The following is a 15031-nucleotide window of genomic DNA, read 5'->3' as shown; positions in this document are numbered from 1 at the left end:
AAAGCTAGAATCCTTAGTTGCTACATCCATTTTTGGACTTATAAATTAATGTTACCCATTGATTCTTGAAGAAAATAATGTATAAATGCGTCATGAGCTTAGTTCAACTTTCATACCCCATCAGAACCCAAAATATAAGCTTGTTTTACTCCAATGTTTATAAACAATGTAAATGTAAACAAACACTGTATAACCTCAAAACATGGTTAAACATGGCTTTTTTTTTTTTCTTCATAGATGGTCAGTCCTTGCATCCATAGCTCTGTCTATGAATTTGAGAGTGGTTACATTTCTCCAGGCCCATCCCGCAGCTTTTTACCAAAACAGAGGCAGGGTTTAATAGTGCTTTGTTATTGTTTCAATTAAGGACATAACTTTAATAGTAGGCTAGTGTTATCAGTGGGGTGGGGGTTCCTCCTCTGGCAGTAGTGTAGACTTTTGGAGAAGAAAGGATTTATGTTTGTGAAAAGGCTAGTCACACTGCTGCAGTAGCATTTGTATGCTCATTTAGTCGGCCTATGGATAACATACAGTATGTCTGGAATTGAGTTAAAATGTGTCCTATCAACTTAGTCCCAATTTCCATGCATCTTTTCCTTTATTATTACCTGTAGAAACAATTTGATATAAAGAAACCCTTAAAATTATTCACATGCATGTGTTGTGGTTAAGTAAAGTACACAAGGAAAGGATGAGGTGAGGAAATGACGCCAAATCAGAGTATTGACAGAGGCACGTTGCCAACAAATGTTCTAGCATGCTTTTGGAACTGACAGGGCACCGCTGGGGCAACGTGATAGAAAAGCAGAGCCCCGTGTAGTCAAGACACCGCCATACTCAACCAATGAATGCATTCGCCGGGCCTTGGGACACAGCACTAGGGCGGAGTCGGTGTCAGTTGAGGACCAATCACTGCAACACATGGGAGCAAACAAGGGGCGTAAGCACGTGTTCTTTTGCGTGTTCCCTCCCAGTCATATAAAGGGAATGTGCTGTTCTGTACACATTTTGTGTAGTTACAGGTGATCAACATTGAGATGTTTCACAATTTTCAATCATTTTAAACCTAACTTTACTGAATACATTTGTTGAAGACAAAAATATATATAATCCCACGGAACGTACTTTTTCTTCATGGAAAAAGGTGAGAATGTCAACTTTGATCAAGACCTAGCCAGCTAACTGGTAAAAAGTAACGTTACCGTGCTAGCTAGGTTACTAGCTAACTATTTAACTTTACTTGCCAGCTAGCAAACTAGCTAGTAGTACAAGCAATAGTTGCTACATAGCTAATTTAGCTAGCTATTTTGGTTATGTTTATGTTTTTTTATGATCAAGCTATCAGCAACAGCACTGACATTGGCAAGTGTAGCTAGCATTGTTGTGGCATGCATGGCAAGAGTGTACTGTAACGTTAAAGGGATTGATGTTGTGTACCAATACACATTTACATATACGGTCAGATACCAAGGTACAGTTTAATGTTGTTTTGGTTCAGTTCGCGTTTCCTACAAGTGAGACTCATCTTTTGCCAGACTTGTGTCAGGTAGAATAAATGCATGAGCGCATGCGGGTTGTCTAGTTGAGGCATGTTACCTTCACTGTCATCAACACAAACACCCCCCACCGGTGTCTTCCTTCCCACGTTGTCTTCTGTCGTCAACAATAATATCCCACAACGGTGTCTTCCTGCTACTTACAGTAAATCCTCAAGACATGCCAGATAGTGAAATGGACTATAAAGTTAGTTTATTTAGCCTATATGTTACCTGTTATCGTCGGTTAACTGTTCTTCAAAGTGATGAAATTATTTATTATGGTCAATGGAATATATGGAGAGCAAGTTTTGAGCCCCCACAAAATGAATGTGAGGTTGGTGGAAAAAGGATAGTTCCCCCTAGCTAGCTATATTATTTGAATGTCTTCTTAGATTGAAATTAGGCTATGGACACCTTTTTGAGTTTGTTTGGAGCATTCCCACCAACTGCTAACATTATTATTTTTGCAATTAGTTAAATCCTTACTTAAAAAGTCCTTACTTGGATGCTCATATGACCTTAGATTACTTCAAATCCAGCCATTTAGTTATGTACATTTGTAGTTTGGGTGAACAATTACTTTCACAGTAGTGTGATTTTATTGATGTTTAATTGCAGATGAGATGTGCTACTGTCTTTACACAGAGGTATGACTCATGATGTCTTGTTACTCACCACTCATGATTGTGAATTGTTTCTTCCAGCAGGTATTTTGTCAAAACCATTTCGCACACTGACTGTGTGCACATGAGGAAGAGCAAACTGATAAAGGTCTCACACATATTCTCTTCAATTGGCTTATCAGATTCATAAACTTTGAATTTTTTTTGGTCAATTCTATCTCAAGATCAATGAGACACAGTCCAAACTTTTTATCTTCTGGCTAATTTTTACTTTACCAAACCATGACTCTATCTAAGTCTAGTAGCCCCACCTAGTAGCAGTATTACTATCACAGTTTTTTGTTTTGACAGATAATTTTTGTCAAACAGCAATAGTAAATCACTCATACTGGTTATTATGAGTGATGAGAATGCATACACCACTTCTGGAAATGACACTAGTGGAGTAGGTGTAGCAGAAGATGTGGTGGGACTCAAGGCGGGCTGCCAGTCCCCTGAGTCTGGACTGAGTCAGACTGGCAGCTCTGGTAGCTCCAATGGAAAGAGAACTCGGTCTGGGGGCAAGTCCTCCCCCAAGTCCTCAAACTCTGATGACACCGATGCCCACTCGAGCGGGAACGACTCAGCCGAGAGAGAGGTGGAAGGTCACATGGGGCGCGAGGCATCAACCTGCAGCAGCGCCCATAACGGGCAGGACTCTGCCATAGAGACAAAAGAGAGCAAAAGGTAACACATTTAACAGAATACATATTTGAAACACCACTCCATTTTCAGATGGTAGCCAGGAGAATCAATGGGTATCATTTTTATACTATGAAAATGTCTGCTCAGCAGTGATAATAACTTCATGTTATTTTGCCCCTGTCAGCTCCAACTCCCACAGCCCTTCCCCTCCCAACAGCTCTATGGTCTACAGCCTGCTGAGTGGCAGCTCGGAGCAGGACCACCCGTCCACCAGCGGCTGCAGCAGTGACCAGCCGGCCCGGCTGCAGACCCAGAGAGAGCTGCTCAAGGCCCTGAAGGAGCTAAAGATCCGCATGCCTGCAGACCACCGGGTGAAAGGCCGCTCCAGTACCCTGGCCTCCCTGCAGTATGCACTCAACTGTGTCAAACAAGTCCGAGGTAAGATGCAGCCTTTTGATCCTGCCTTTTGCTAGATGTACTGTATACTGTAAGGCTTTAGCATGAAATAGCAAGCTTACTATCCATCTATACTATTTATACTAATGTGTGTGTGTGTTTAGCGAATCAGGAGTATTATCACCAGTGGAGTGTGGAGGAGAGCCACGGTTGCAGTCTGGACCTCTCAGTCTTCACCACAGAGGAACTGGACAACATCACCTCTGAATACACACTCCAGAATACGGTAGGAACTAGAGCACAATCTTAATCTACTAGAACCAGACCCACAGCTCTCAAACAGACCAACGGCTCTCAAACAGACTAAAAGCTTTTAAACCCAACTGAACATTGTTCTGACCTCCCTTGTTTCTTCTCTCTCCTGTAATAGGACACGTTCTCTGTGGGAGTGTCGTTCCTCTCTGGGAAGGTGGTGTACATCTCCCCCCAGGCCTCTCCCATGCTGCGCACTAAGCCTAATCGACTCCAGGGGGCACTCTTCTCTGAGCTGTTGGCCCCCCAGGACGTCAGCACTTTCTACAGCAGCACCGCTCCCTGTCGCCTGCCCCCCTGGGCCTCCTGTACTGGCTCCAGTAAGACTCCTACAGAAGTCCTTTAATTTAGCTCTGAATTCACATGGAAATGGATGATCAAATTTTTACATGTGATATAAATATTGCTGTGGTGTTAATGTCCCCCCCTCTATATCTCCCTCAGTGACCTCCCCTGTGGACTGCACCCAGGAGAAATCCATGTTCTGCCGTATCAGTGGTGGGAGGGACAGCGAGGGGGAGGTGCGGTACTACCCCTTCCGTATGACCCCCTACCAGCTAACCCTACGTGACTCCGACATGACCCAGGCACAGCCCTGCTGCCTGCTCATTGCTGAGAAGGTGCACTCAGGATACGAAGCTCCACGTATCCCAGCGGACAAGAGGATTTTTAACACTAGCCACACCCCCAGCTGTCTCTTTCAGGAAGTGGATGAAAGAGCTGTGCCGTTGCTAGGCTACCTGCCCCAGGACCTGGTTGGGACTCCTGTCCTCATGTACCTCCACCCTGATGACAGGCCTGTCATGGTGGCCATACACAAGAAGAGTGAGTACTTCTGTCCAACAGTCATGCCTTATACATTCTGTAAGGATTTAGAAACTGGCAAATGGATGATTGGTTATGTACTTATACTCTATCATAGTTTTAACATCTTTGGTTCTCCCCTCAGTTCTCCAGTCGGCGGGGCAGCCCTTTGAACACTCGCCCCTGCGTATGTGTGCCCGGAACGGGGAGTATCTCACCATAGATACCAGCTGGTCCTCCTTCGTCAACCCCTGGAGCCGCAAAGTGGCCTTCATCGTGGGTCGACACAAAGTCAGAACGTGAGTAGTTAACCTCTCTGCTACGTCGATGACCTTCACAAGCTTGCAAAAGCCACATTTGAACTGATCTGTAACCTATTTGTGTAGCTATCAAGTAGTACAAATTGCCTTGTTCTAAACCCCATTCCCTTGTCCTTCTCCCCTCATCTACAGGAGTCCCCTGAACGAGGATGTGTTCACTCCTAGTATGGAGGTGGAGGCGCGGGCCATGTCTCCAGAGATCCCCAGGCTCAGTGAGCAAATCCACCGTGTGCTGGTGCAGCCCGTCCACAGTGGTGGCTCCCAGGGCTACTGCAGCTCCCACGGATCCCAGCCACACAGGCCTAGCCCGGGCTCCTCCTCAGGCAGCAGCAGCCCCTCCACCAAGGGGATCATCCAGATGACCATCCAGAGACCAGTGAGTACTAACACAATTACAGATGTTTTACACATATAAGGTACTTTATAGTTCGTAAACAAGGTAACTTGTAGTTTGTTACTATAACCACAGTATTTGAATTAGTGGAATTGACTCAGAAGAAAGTTGAAGGGTCATCATCTAACTCTTTACCCTCTCTTACCTGTCCACAGCAGCAGATGACATTCCAGCAGATGTGTAAGGACGTCCACATGGTGAAGACCAATGGTCAGCAGGTCTTCATCGAGTCCCGCAACCGCCCACCGCTCCGCAAACACGCCAGCACTGGTAAACACTTGACATTTCACTACAAATATGATAAGATTCTTGTCACGGTGTGCTAAAAAACGTCTGAAACGTCTTCATTACAAAAGTATAACCACATAAGTGTCGAGATGATAATGCAATTCTAATGGTACTTCCTTTTCCTCTTCTCAGGAGCCTTGGTGATGCCAGAGCATTTAAACAAAGACTTGGGACCTATTGGAGCTCTGGGGCCAATTAAAACCTTGGCCTCAGTGCAGTCAAGGAAAGACCCGTCAGCCAACTACTCCTACCAGCAGATCAACTGTCTGGACAGCATCGTACGCTACTTGGAGAGCTGCAACGTCCCCAACACAGTGAAGAGGAAATGTGGCTCCTCCTCCTGCACCACATCATCAACGTCCGACGATGACAAGCAGAGGGAGTTGTCTGGAACAGCTAAAGGTACACAATACAGATCCTATTGAAACACATTAAATTATGTATTTTTGATGCCTTTTAATGTCTGCAGGTATTTTGGACTAAATGTTTAACTGTGTTTCCCTACCGATCTCGAAGGGCCCCAGGGTAAGGAAGGGTCTAAAGGGGGGCCACAGATGAGCCCTCTGGCACTGCACTGCAAGGCTGAGAGTGTGGTCTCTCTCACGTCCCAATGCAGCTTCAGCAGCACCATCGTCCATGTAGGGGACAAGAAGCCCCCAGAGTCAGGTAGGACACATCCCTGTGTTGTCTGACTGACTGTTCCTTTACCTCCCTCTGTCTCTTCTCTCTAATATATCGTCAACCTTATTCCCTGCAGATATTATCATGATGGAGGAGACACCAGCCAACCCCACTCCCACCGCTCCAGCCCCAGCCATTAACAACACCATCACCACGGCAGTGACCCCCCGTCCCTCGACCTTTCCCAGCCCAGCAACACCCAGCCCCGCCCAGCCCAAGAGGGATGGCTGCAGGTCGGCTGGATGCTCAGGCCGCCTGGGTCTGACCAAGGAGGTGCTGTCTGCCCACACCCAGCAGGAGGAACAGGTGTTCCTGAGCCGCTTCAGGGACCTGGGACAGCTACGCATGCTGGACACTGTTCCTCCTTCTCTGAGAGGACACACCACCACACCCAAAGGTAAGATGGACACTTCAAGTGGAGATTTAGCTTCTATTATGACTGAAAGATGTTGTGGATGAGAATCCATCGTTTTTCCATGCAGCTCACCCGTGTTGTCTCTCTGTCTGTGTGTGTGTGTGTGTGTGTGTCAGGAGTGCGCAGCTCGCAGGACTATCCAGCAGGCGGTAACAGACGGAGGAGGGGCCGGGGGGCCAAGAGGCTGAAGCACCAGCAGGAGGGCTCCCACGGGGGCCGCCCCCAGATGAGCTCAGGGATGAACAGTAGTTCCAGAAGGGAAGGGCAGGGGCACCAAGGCCAAATGTTCCCCATGGGTCAACCGCTAATGATGCAGGGACCCCTGACCTCGTCCTCTTCCTGGCCCACCTCTGTGGCCTCTCAGGCCAGCCTCCCTCCTGCCGTGGCCCAGTACCCTCCAGGAGTCCTGCCCTTCTTCCCCCTCTACCCCAACGCCATACAGATGGGTTACCCCAGCCCCCAGCCAGGCTTCCAGTACCCCCTGCATGCCAATCAGATCCCCATGCCAATGGCTCCCCCGATGATGGTTGTTCTGCCCAACTACATGTTCCCTCAACTCAATGGAGGTGTACCACAGCTCAACCAGCTCAATCCAGCCATGCCTCACCTTAACCCCAGTATCCCTGGTATGGCACAACTTAACCAGGCACTACCGCAGTTCAACCAGGCTATTCCACTACCACAACTCAATCCTGTCTTGGCTCAGTTCAACCCCGCTGTGACGCAGATGAATGGCATGCCTCATGTGAATCCCGCCCTAGCTCAACTCAACTCGTCACAGGTCAATCCTGCTTTGTCGATGATCCCACAACATTTCCATAATCCCAACCCAACATTACCTTTCCCAAATCCGGTTCCCGGGCTTCCTGGCTTTGCCTTACCTGGGATTGATCCCACGTTTGTCCAAAGCGGCAACTCCCGCTCCCACACCCCTCAGTCCGCGTACCAAGCCCCACTGGAGGGGACCAACTCGCCCCTCTTCCAATCACGATGCTCCTCCCCCCTCAACCTGCTGCAGCTGGAGGAGTTGCCAGGCAACAGGCAGGAGGGCATGTCGACAGGGGCGCAGCAGACCCCGCCCCCACCTGGCTCGTCGTCTCAGGTTGGAGGTCAAGGCTCTGTTTACCGCAACAGCAACATGAAGGGTGACGCCAAAGAGGACGATAATGTGAGTTTTAAACTATGCAATCCATTTTTTAAATGTAATTCAGAAAATATTTTGAGTCTAGTGAGTTCTTGTCATTAACTGCTGTCCTGTGTTGTACCCTTCCGCCAGGCTGATGTTGATGACCAGGACGCCATGTCCACCTCCAGTGACCTGCTGGATCTGCTGCTGCAAGAGGACGCCTGCTCAGGCACCGGCTCGGCTGCCTCTGGCTCCGGGTCCTCTGGTTCCGGGTCCTCAGGTTCTGGCTCTAATGGATGCAGCACCTCAGGGAGTGGCACAAGTGAGTTTGTAACACCGCCAGATACTTTTTCTTAGCACTGTGATGGTAAAGGATGTTTGTGTATAGTGACTGATATGTTATGAAACTAACTGAACATGTTCCTTTTTCAACCACAGGAAGCAGCAACACCAGCAAGTACTTTGGCAGCATTGACTCATCGGAGAACGACCATAAGCAGGCAACAGGCGGGGCTGAAGAGGCCCAGCTCATGAAGTATGTCCTTCAGGACCCTATCTGGCTCCTTATGGCCAACACAGACGACAAGGTTATGATGACGTACCAAATGCCCACCAGGTAAGAAATCGTCATGGTCACTGCACTTCACTCTTGTCATTGAAATTGTAGTCATAGTTACATTTACCAGTCATGATTAGTAATAAATGCTACAGCTATTTAATTGTATTTATGATTGATGATGTGCATGGAATGCAAGTAGTATATTTGAATATTATTTATCAATGCAGACTATGAAAAGGACAAAAATGTGACTATGAAAAATAGAAACGCTCCACACACCATTATGCTCCTAATACCACATTTTAGTCTATGGCATATCTATGGACATGTGAAAGAGTATTGGTGTGTGTGATTTTTAAAGGGACAGGGAGACTGTTCTAAGGGAGGATCGTATGGTACTGAGGGCGGTGCAGAAACAGCAGCCGTGCTTCACTGAGGAGCAGAAGAAAGAGCTGATCCAGGTCCAGCCCTGGATGGGCACCGGACGCCTGCCACAGGCCATCAACACCCCTGTAAGTCAGCACACAGACACATGCTGTAGCTAGTAGCTATACCCCGCCTCTCTCAGTCCCCAAAGATTCACAGGAATCAGTATAGATGACAGTGGAGAGTAATAAAATAAAATGTTTATTAATCTCTTGTCCCTCTGCTTGTGTTTAGACTTGTACCGGGTGCGGTGCTCCTCCAGTTACCTCCGCCCCCCGGCCCTTTGATGTGGAGCTGCAGGACATGGATCTGACTGGGGTCCTCCAGCTACAGGAAGAGGCTACCGTACACGCAGAGACACATGTTACCATGGCAACAGACGCAGGACATACTTCCAGCTCACCACCACAAGCCCCCCAGACAGAGACTAAGGGGGGTGAGGGTGAGAGGCAAGGGGAACAGGAAGGAGATTGTAGGGACACCAGAGTGAAGGAGTTGGAGGTGACATCATCATCTGTAACAGAGAAATGGGACTCTGTGTTTCTAAACAGCAACTGAGGACTTCTATATGGCCAATGACTCTAAACCACAATGCATTGGGACAAATGGGTGGCCAAGCTCACGTCAATGTGTTGTTTGAACAAAGACGTGAACATAAGGCCCAGCGTCGTCCAGGGTAGGGGAGGGTTTGGCCGGCAGGGATGTAGCTCAGTTGATAGAGCATGGCGTTTGCAACGCCAGGGTTGTGGGTTCGATTCCCACGGGGGGCCAGTATAAAAAAAGATGTATTCACTAACTGTAAGTCGCTCTGGATAAGAGCGTCTGCTAAATGACAAAAATGTAAATGTAAATAAGGAGTCAAAGAATACCTGATCCTGTTTAAACACATGGATTGTGTAGCTCAATGTATATGGAATCTAAGAAGGTGTAAATATTGTATGTATTTCAAATGTAAGCTGGAAAGAGAAGCCCTTGGTAAATGTTTTATTGGCATGTTTGGTGCCTGGTCCGCTGGACTGAAGACATGTTCCATTTGTAATTCACTGCTTTGGGGTTTTCCTCCCCTGTAGTGACAATTTGATAGTTTACAAGTTATTGCGTGTATCAACGCAATATAATTTAATTGTCCAATGTCCATATTGGAAAATGATGTCAAATCTATCGTAGAAAAACAATGAAAAAAACGAAATTCATGTTGAAAAATATATTTGGTAGAATACGAGCTATTGTACAGTGTGTTTATTTCTGTATACCAACCAAGAGCAGGCATACTACTGTTTTTTGTGGGCTGTTCTGTCATGTAATGTTCTGAATGGTTCATTTTTGGGGGGTTATATAATTGTACACTGCAATGCTTGTAAAAATATGTAAGGTTTTAAGCATTATTGGGCAAACGTCCTGACTATTTTATCTCCTCCAGAGAATTACACATTTTCGAAAGACCATGTTAAAAGAAATACCTTGTTATTTATTTGCATCGCTCTGGGTATTTCTGTACAAAAAGTATCTTCGATTTGTCAGGAGCAGAGATGTGCGTTTCCATGGTAACAGAACAGATGGAGCCAGTCTTGTTGATTGGACCATACAATGAGAGTGGGAAGGAGAGGAGAGAGGAGTAGGGCTGACTGAGCTTTACAAGAGCAGGCCTTGATCATGCAGAGTTGGTCAAGGCCAATATGTTCTATCATGTCTGCTGCCCCTTATTCCCTCTCCTTTTCTCCATTTCATTAATGTAAATAAAAGGATTTGATAGACACTATTATTACATTTCTTTGGGGGATTTTGGTATGTAATTAATATAAAAAAAGAAATATAATTTGGTTCTGGTTTCTTTTTGTCTATGTATTTTGTGGTGTGTAGGATGTGAGCGTAGCTAAAACCTAGTCATGTATTCTGCTTTTACCTTCTATGCCACTAGAGGGTGTTGTGACAGATTGTCTTAGGCTCATTTCAAGGGCAGCAGCCTGATGGGTGATGCAAAATGGAGTTTCTGAAGTTGGCTACGGTGGTTGAACTAGGTATTTGAACACATTGAAGTAATTTTAAGATGCCACAAATACATCCCTTTTCCCTAAGAGTTTTTTTTGTGTCCACCTCCCAGGTCCTCCACAGCTTGTTAGAGGGAGCATCCCTGACCCTTTCAGCAGGCCACACTCCAATGTGCCAGTCCTCAGTAGTATTGACATGGGTCAAAATAATTCCTGGAATCTTCCAATCTCCAAATCCACAGGTTAGGTTCAACAGGAAGTGTGACCTCGAGCAGCTTGGGTCTTAGGTCATATAAACCCAGTGTGGTGGCTGTGAGGGGTTCCGCTAGACCTCACCTCTTCAATCAAATTGTCTGCATTCTCCCTTTCTGGAGTTGCAAAACAGAGTTCAAAGTGTTTCTGAACATTCCACTGTCTTTTCCATGTGCAGGGAGGGACTGAGCACTGCTGGACACCGGCCCAGTGAGGAGGCAGAGGGACTTTTCTTTTACTGGCACTCTCACCTCCACCCACGGATGGACTCATGGCCAAATGGTTAGGGCATTGCGCAAGTCAACTGTACTTTCAACAGATGCCAGACTGTTCACCAGTAGGCTATAGAACAGAGACTTCAATGATTGTCTATTTCGTTGAGCCTATGAGTAGAGTCCCCTAGAAAACCTTACCTATACGCTAGAATGCACTCATGTTAATCTCGCTTGAAAACCATATCAAATATCGAGCCTTTTATTTCAATATTTGCTTGGTTTGCTATTATCTGTTATGCAGTAGAGCAGTGGTATTCAAACTTTTTCAGCGCGGACCCCATTTTTTCCCCCAAGAGTTTCTTGTGATCCCACCCCACCTCAAATCTAAGGACACAACCTTAAAATCTGTAAATTTCGATTTTTACATCAACAGATAACCTTCAATTCATTGCATTTCCATCTCTTATCAAAATGAAAAGAAATCAATAAATACATAAAATTATTCCACATTTTGTTGTTATAGCCTGAATTCAAAATGGATTAAATAGATTTAATGACAAAGTGAACACTTTTATTTTTGTACTTTTGCAAATTGATTGAAAATGAAATACAGAAATATCTCATTTACATAAGTATTCACACCACTGAGTCAATACTTTGTAGAAGCACCTTTGGCAGTGATTACAGCTGTGAGTCTTTCTGGGTAAATCTCTAAGAGCTTTCCACACCTGGATTGTGCAACATTTGCCCATTATTCTTTTCAAAATTCTTCAAGCTCTGTCAAATTGGTTGTTGATTATTGCTAGACAACCATTTTCAGGTCTTGTCAAGTAGATTCAAGTCAGAACTGTAACTCGGCCACTCAGGAACATTCACTTTCTTCTTGGTAAGCAACTCCAGTGTAGATTTGGCCTTGTGTTTTAGGTTATTGTCCTGCTAAAAGGTTAATTCATCTCCCAGTGTCTGGTGGAAAGCAGACTGAACCAGGTTTTCCTCTAGGATTTTTTGCTGTGCTTAGCTCCATTCCCTTCCTTTTTTATCCTGAAAAACTCCCCAGTCCTTAACAATTACAAGCATACCCATTACATGATGCAGCCACCACTTTGCTTGAGAATATGGAGAGTGGTACTCAGTAATGTGTTGAATTGGATTTGCCCCACTCATAACACTTTGTATTTAGGACAACAAGTTAATTGTTTTGCAACAGGATGCATGTTTTGGAATATTTTTTATTCTGTACAGGTTTCCTTCTTTTCACTCTGTCAGTTAGGTTAGTATTGTGGAGTAACTACAATGTTGTTGATCCATCCTCAGTTTTCTCCTATCACAGCCAATAAACTCTGTAACTGTTTTAAAGTCACCATTGGCCTTCTGAAATCCCTGAGCGGTTTCCTTCCTCTCCGGCAACTGAGTTAGGAAGGACGCCTGTATCTTTGTAGTGACTGGGTGTAATACACCATCCAAATTGTAATGAATAACTTCACTATGCTCAAAGGGATATTCAATGTCTCCTTTTTTTATTTTTACCCATCTACCAATAGCTGACCTTTTTTGCGAGGCATTGGAAAACCTCCCTGGTCTTTGTGGTTGAATCTGTGTATGAAATTCACTGCTCGACTGAGGGACCATACATACAATTGTATGGGTGGGGTACAGAGATGAGGTAGTCATTCAAAAATCATGTTAAACACTATTATTGCAGTGACAATTTATTGTGTGACTTTTTAAGCAAATTTTTACTCCTGAACTTATTTAGGCTTGCCATAACAGAGGAGATAAATACTTATTGAATCAAGACGTTTCAGATTTTCATTTTTAATGAATTTGTAAAAATTTCGAACAACATTCCACTTTGACAAAAAATCTCAAATTTTACTCAGTTTGAATTTCAGGCTGTAACACAACAAAATGTGGAAGAAGTCAAGGGGTGTGAATACTTTCTAAACCTCTACGGGATCGGTGTCCTGTATACTGGACGGTTGAGCTAACGTGCACTAATGTGATTAGCATGACTGTTGTAAGTAACAGCAAACATAGACATGTCTTATATGGGCAGAAAGCTTAAATTCTTGTTAATCTAACTGCACTGTCCAATTTACAGTAGCTATTACAGTGAAAAAATACCATCCTATTGTTTTGAGGAGAGTGCACAACAACAACAAAATTATCACGGCAACTGGTTTGATACATTCACCTTTGAAGGTAAATAATGTACTTACATTCAGTAATCTTGCTCTGATTTGTCATCCTAAGGGTCCCAGAGATAAAATGAAGTATAGTTTTGTTTGATAAAATCAATTTTTATATTCAAATTATATTCAAAAGGAACTGGGTTCTACATACCAATTTGTAAGTCGCTCTGGATAAGAGCGTCTGCTAAATGACGTAAATGTAAATGTACAGTTTGAACCCCTGCTGTCTCTGGCTCCACACCCACCCCGCCCGGCCATCTAGATGTGTGAAAGTGTAAACTTACATTTTGTATTACCATATACTTTTTATATGTTCTCTATAGTTATGTACTTGAAAATGTATCAATTGACCAATTTGGCATATTTGGGCGGACTCAATCTGAAACTTTGCACACACACTGCTGCAACCTAGTGGCCAAAATCTAAATTGCGGCTAAACTGCAATATTATATTATGGCCTTTCTCTTGCATTTCAAAGATGATGGATCAAAAAAATAAATAGAAAATGCATGTTTTTTTGTTTGTATTATATTTCACCAGATCTAATGTGTTATATTATCCTACATTAATTTCACATTTCCACAAACTTCAAAGTGTTTCCTTTCAAATGGTATCAAGCATATGCATATCCTTGCTTCAGGTCCTGAGCTACAGGCAGTTAGATTTTGGTTTCATTTTAGGCGAAAATTGAAAAAAAGGGTCCGATCCTTAAGAGGTTAAGGCACTGTATATTGTCCCATATAATAATCTCACCTCTTAATTTTTTGTTCCTATACAGTTCATTCGGAAAGTATTCAGACCCCTTCCCCTTTCCACATTTTGTTATGTTACAAGCTTCACACAATACCCCATAACGACAAAGTCGAAAACAGGTTTTTAGACATTTTTGCAATTGTAACAAAAAAATGATTTAAAAAATGTATTTACATAAGTATTCAGACCCTTTGCTATGAGACTCGAAATTGAGCTCAGGTGCATCCTGTTTCCATTGATCATCCTTGAGATGTTTCTACAACTGTCGTAAATTCAATTGATTGGACATGATTTGGAAAGGCACACACCTGTCTATAATAAGGTCCCTCAGTTGACAGTGCATGTCAGAGCAGAAACCAAGCCATGAGGTCAAAGGAATTGTCCGTAAAGCTCAGAGACAGGATTGTGTCGAGGCACAGATCTGGGGAAGGGTACCAAAACATTTCTGCAGCATTGAAGGTCCACAAGAACACAGTGGCCTCCATCATTCTTAAATGGAAGAAGTTTGGAACCACCAAGACTCTTCCTAGAGCTGGCCGCCCGGCCAAACTGAGCAATTGGGGGAGAAGGTCTTCCAGAAGGACAACCATCTCTGCAGCACTCCACCAATCAGGCTTTTATGGTAGAGTGGCCAGACGGAAGCCACTCCTTAGTAAAAGGCACATGACAGCCCGCTTGGAGTTTGCCAAAAGGCACCTAAAATGCTCTCAGACGATGAGAAACAAGATTCTCTGGTCTGATGAAACCAAGATTGAACTCTTTGGCCTGAATGCCAAGCGTCACGTCTGGAGGAAACCTGGCATCATCCCTATGGTAAAGCATGGTGGTGGCAGCATCATGCTGTGGGGATGTTTTTTAGCGGCTGGGACTGGGAGACTAGTCAAGATCGAGAGAAAGATGAACGGAGCAAAGTACAGCGAGATCCTTGATAAAAACCTGCTCCAGAGCGGGGCGAAGATTCACCTTCCAACAGGACAATGACACTAAGCACACAGCCAAGGCAACACAGGAGTGGCTTCAGGACAAGTCTCTGAATGTCCTTGAGTGTCCCAGCCAGAGTCCGGA

At 44.6% G+C, this 15031-nt stretch overlaps 1 protein-coding gene across 2 annotated transcripts; it reads left to right on the top strand.

Annotated features, from left to right (window-relative positions):
* The first annotated feature begins 993 nt into the window (after positions 1 to 993).
* Positions 994 to 9295, top strand: LOC121541801 (period circadian protein homolog 1). 2 transcript variants are annotated; one of them, XM_041851105.2, is made up of 17 exons: positions 994 to 1144; positions 2246 to 2887; positions 3030 to 3283; positions 3406 to 3527; positions 3672 to 3873; positions 3998 to 4378; positions 4503 to 4656; positions 4810 to 5053; positions 5227 to 5341; positions 5492 to 5761; positions 5876 to 6025; positions 6117 to 6437; positions 6572 to 7623; positions 7732 to 7903; positions 8020 to 8197; positions 8502 to 8652; positions 8801 to 9295. In XM_041851105.2, the coding sequence occupies exons 2-17, from the start codon at positions 2559 to 2561 to the stop codon at positions 9122 to 9124; spliced, it is 4419 nt and encodes a 1472-aa protein (XP_041707039.2). In that variant the 5' UTR covers positions 994 to 1144; positions 2246 to 2558; the 3' UTR covers positions 9125 to 9295. The 2 variants fall into 2 exon arrangements, with proteins under 2 accessions (XP_041707039.2, XP_041707038.2); XM_041851104.2 differs by having other exon boundaries at positions 2243 to 2887.
* Positions 9296 to 15031: the final 5736 nt, after the last annotated feature.

This window comes from Coregonus clupeaformis, chromosome 27, assembly GCF_020615455.1.
Source record: "Coregonus clupeaformis isolate EN_2021a chromosome 27, ASM2061545v1, whole genome shotgun sequence".
Lineage (NCBI taxonomy): Eukaryota > Metazoa > Chordata > Actinopteri > Salmoniformes > Salmonidae > Coregonus > Coregonus clupeaformis.
The sequence above is the reverse complement of the archived record's forward strand: the minus strand, read 5'-3'. Positions and strand labels throughout refer to the sequence as shown.

What these genes read in the sequence shown, in the direction of transcription:
- LOC121541801 (XM_041851105.2), top strand. Translation starts at nt 2,559, where the DNA reads ATGAGTGATGAGAATGCATACACCACTTCTGGAAATGACACTAGTGGA. An exon ending in ACGCCAAAGAGGACGATAAT is followed by an intron (nt 7,624 to 7,731) that starts GTGAGTTTTAAA and finishes CCCTTCCGCCAG; the next exon opens with GCTGATGTTGATGACCAGGA. An exon ending in CACAGGCCATCAACACCCCT is followed by an intron (nt 8,653 to 8,800) that starts GTAAGTCAGCAC and finishes GCTTGTGTTTAG; the next exon opens with ACTTGTACCGGGTGCGGTGC.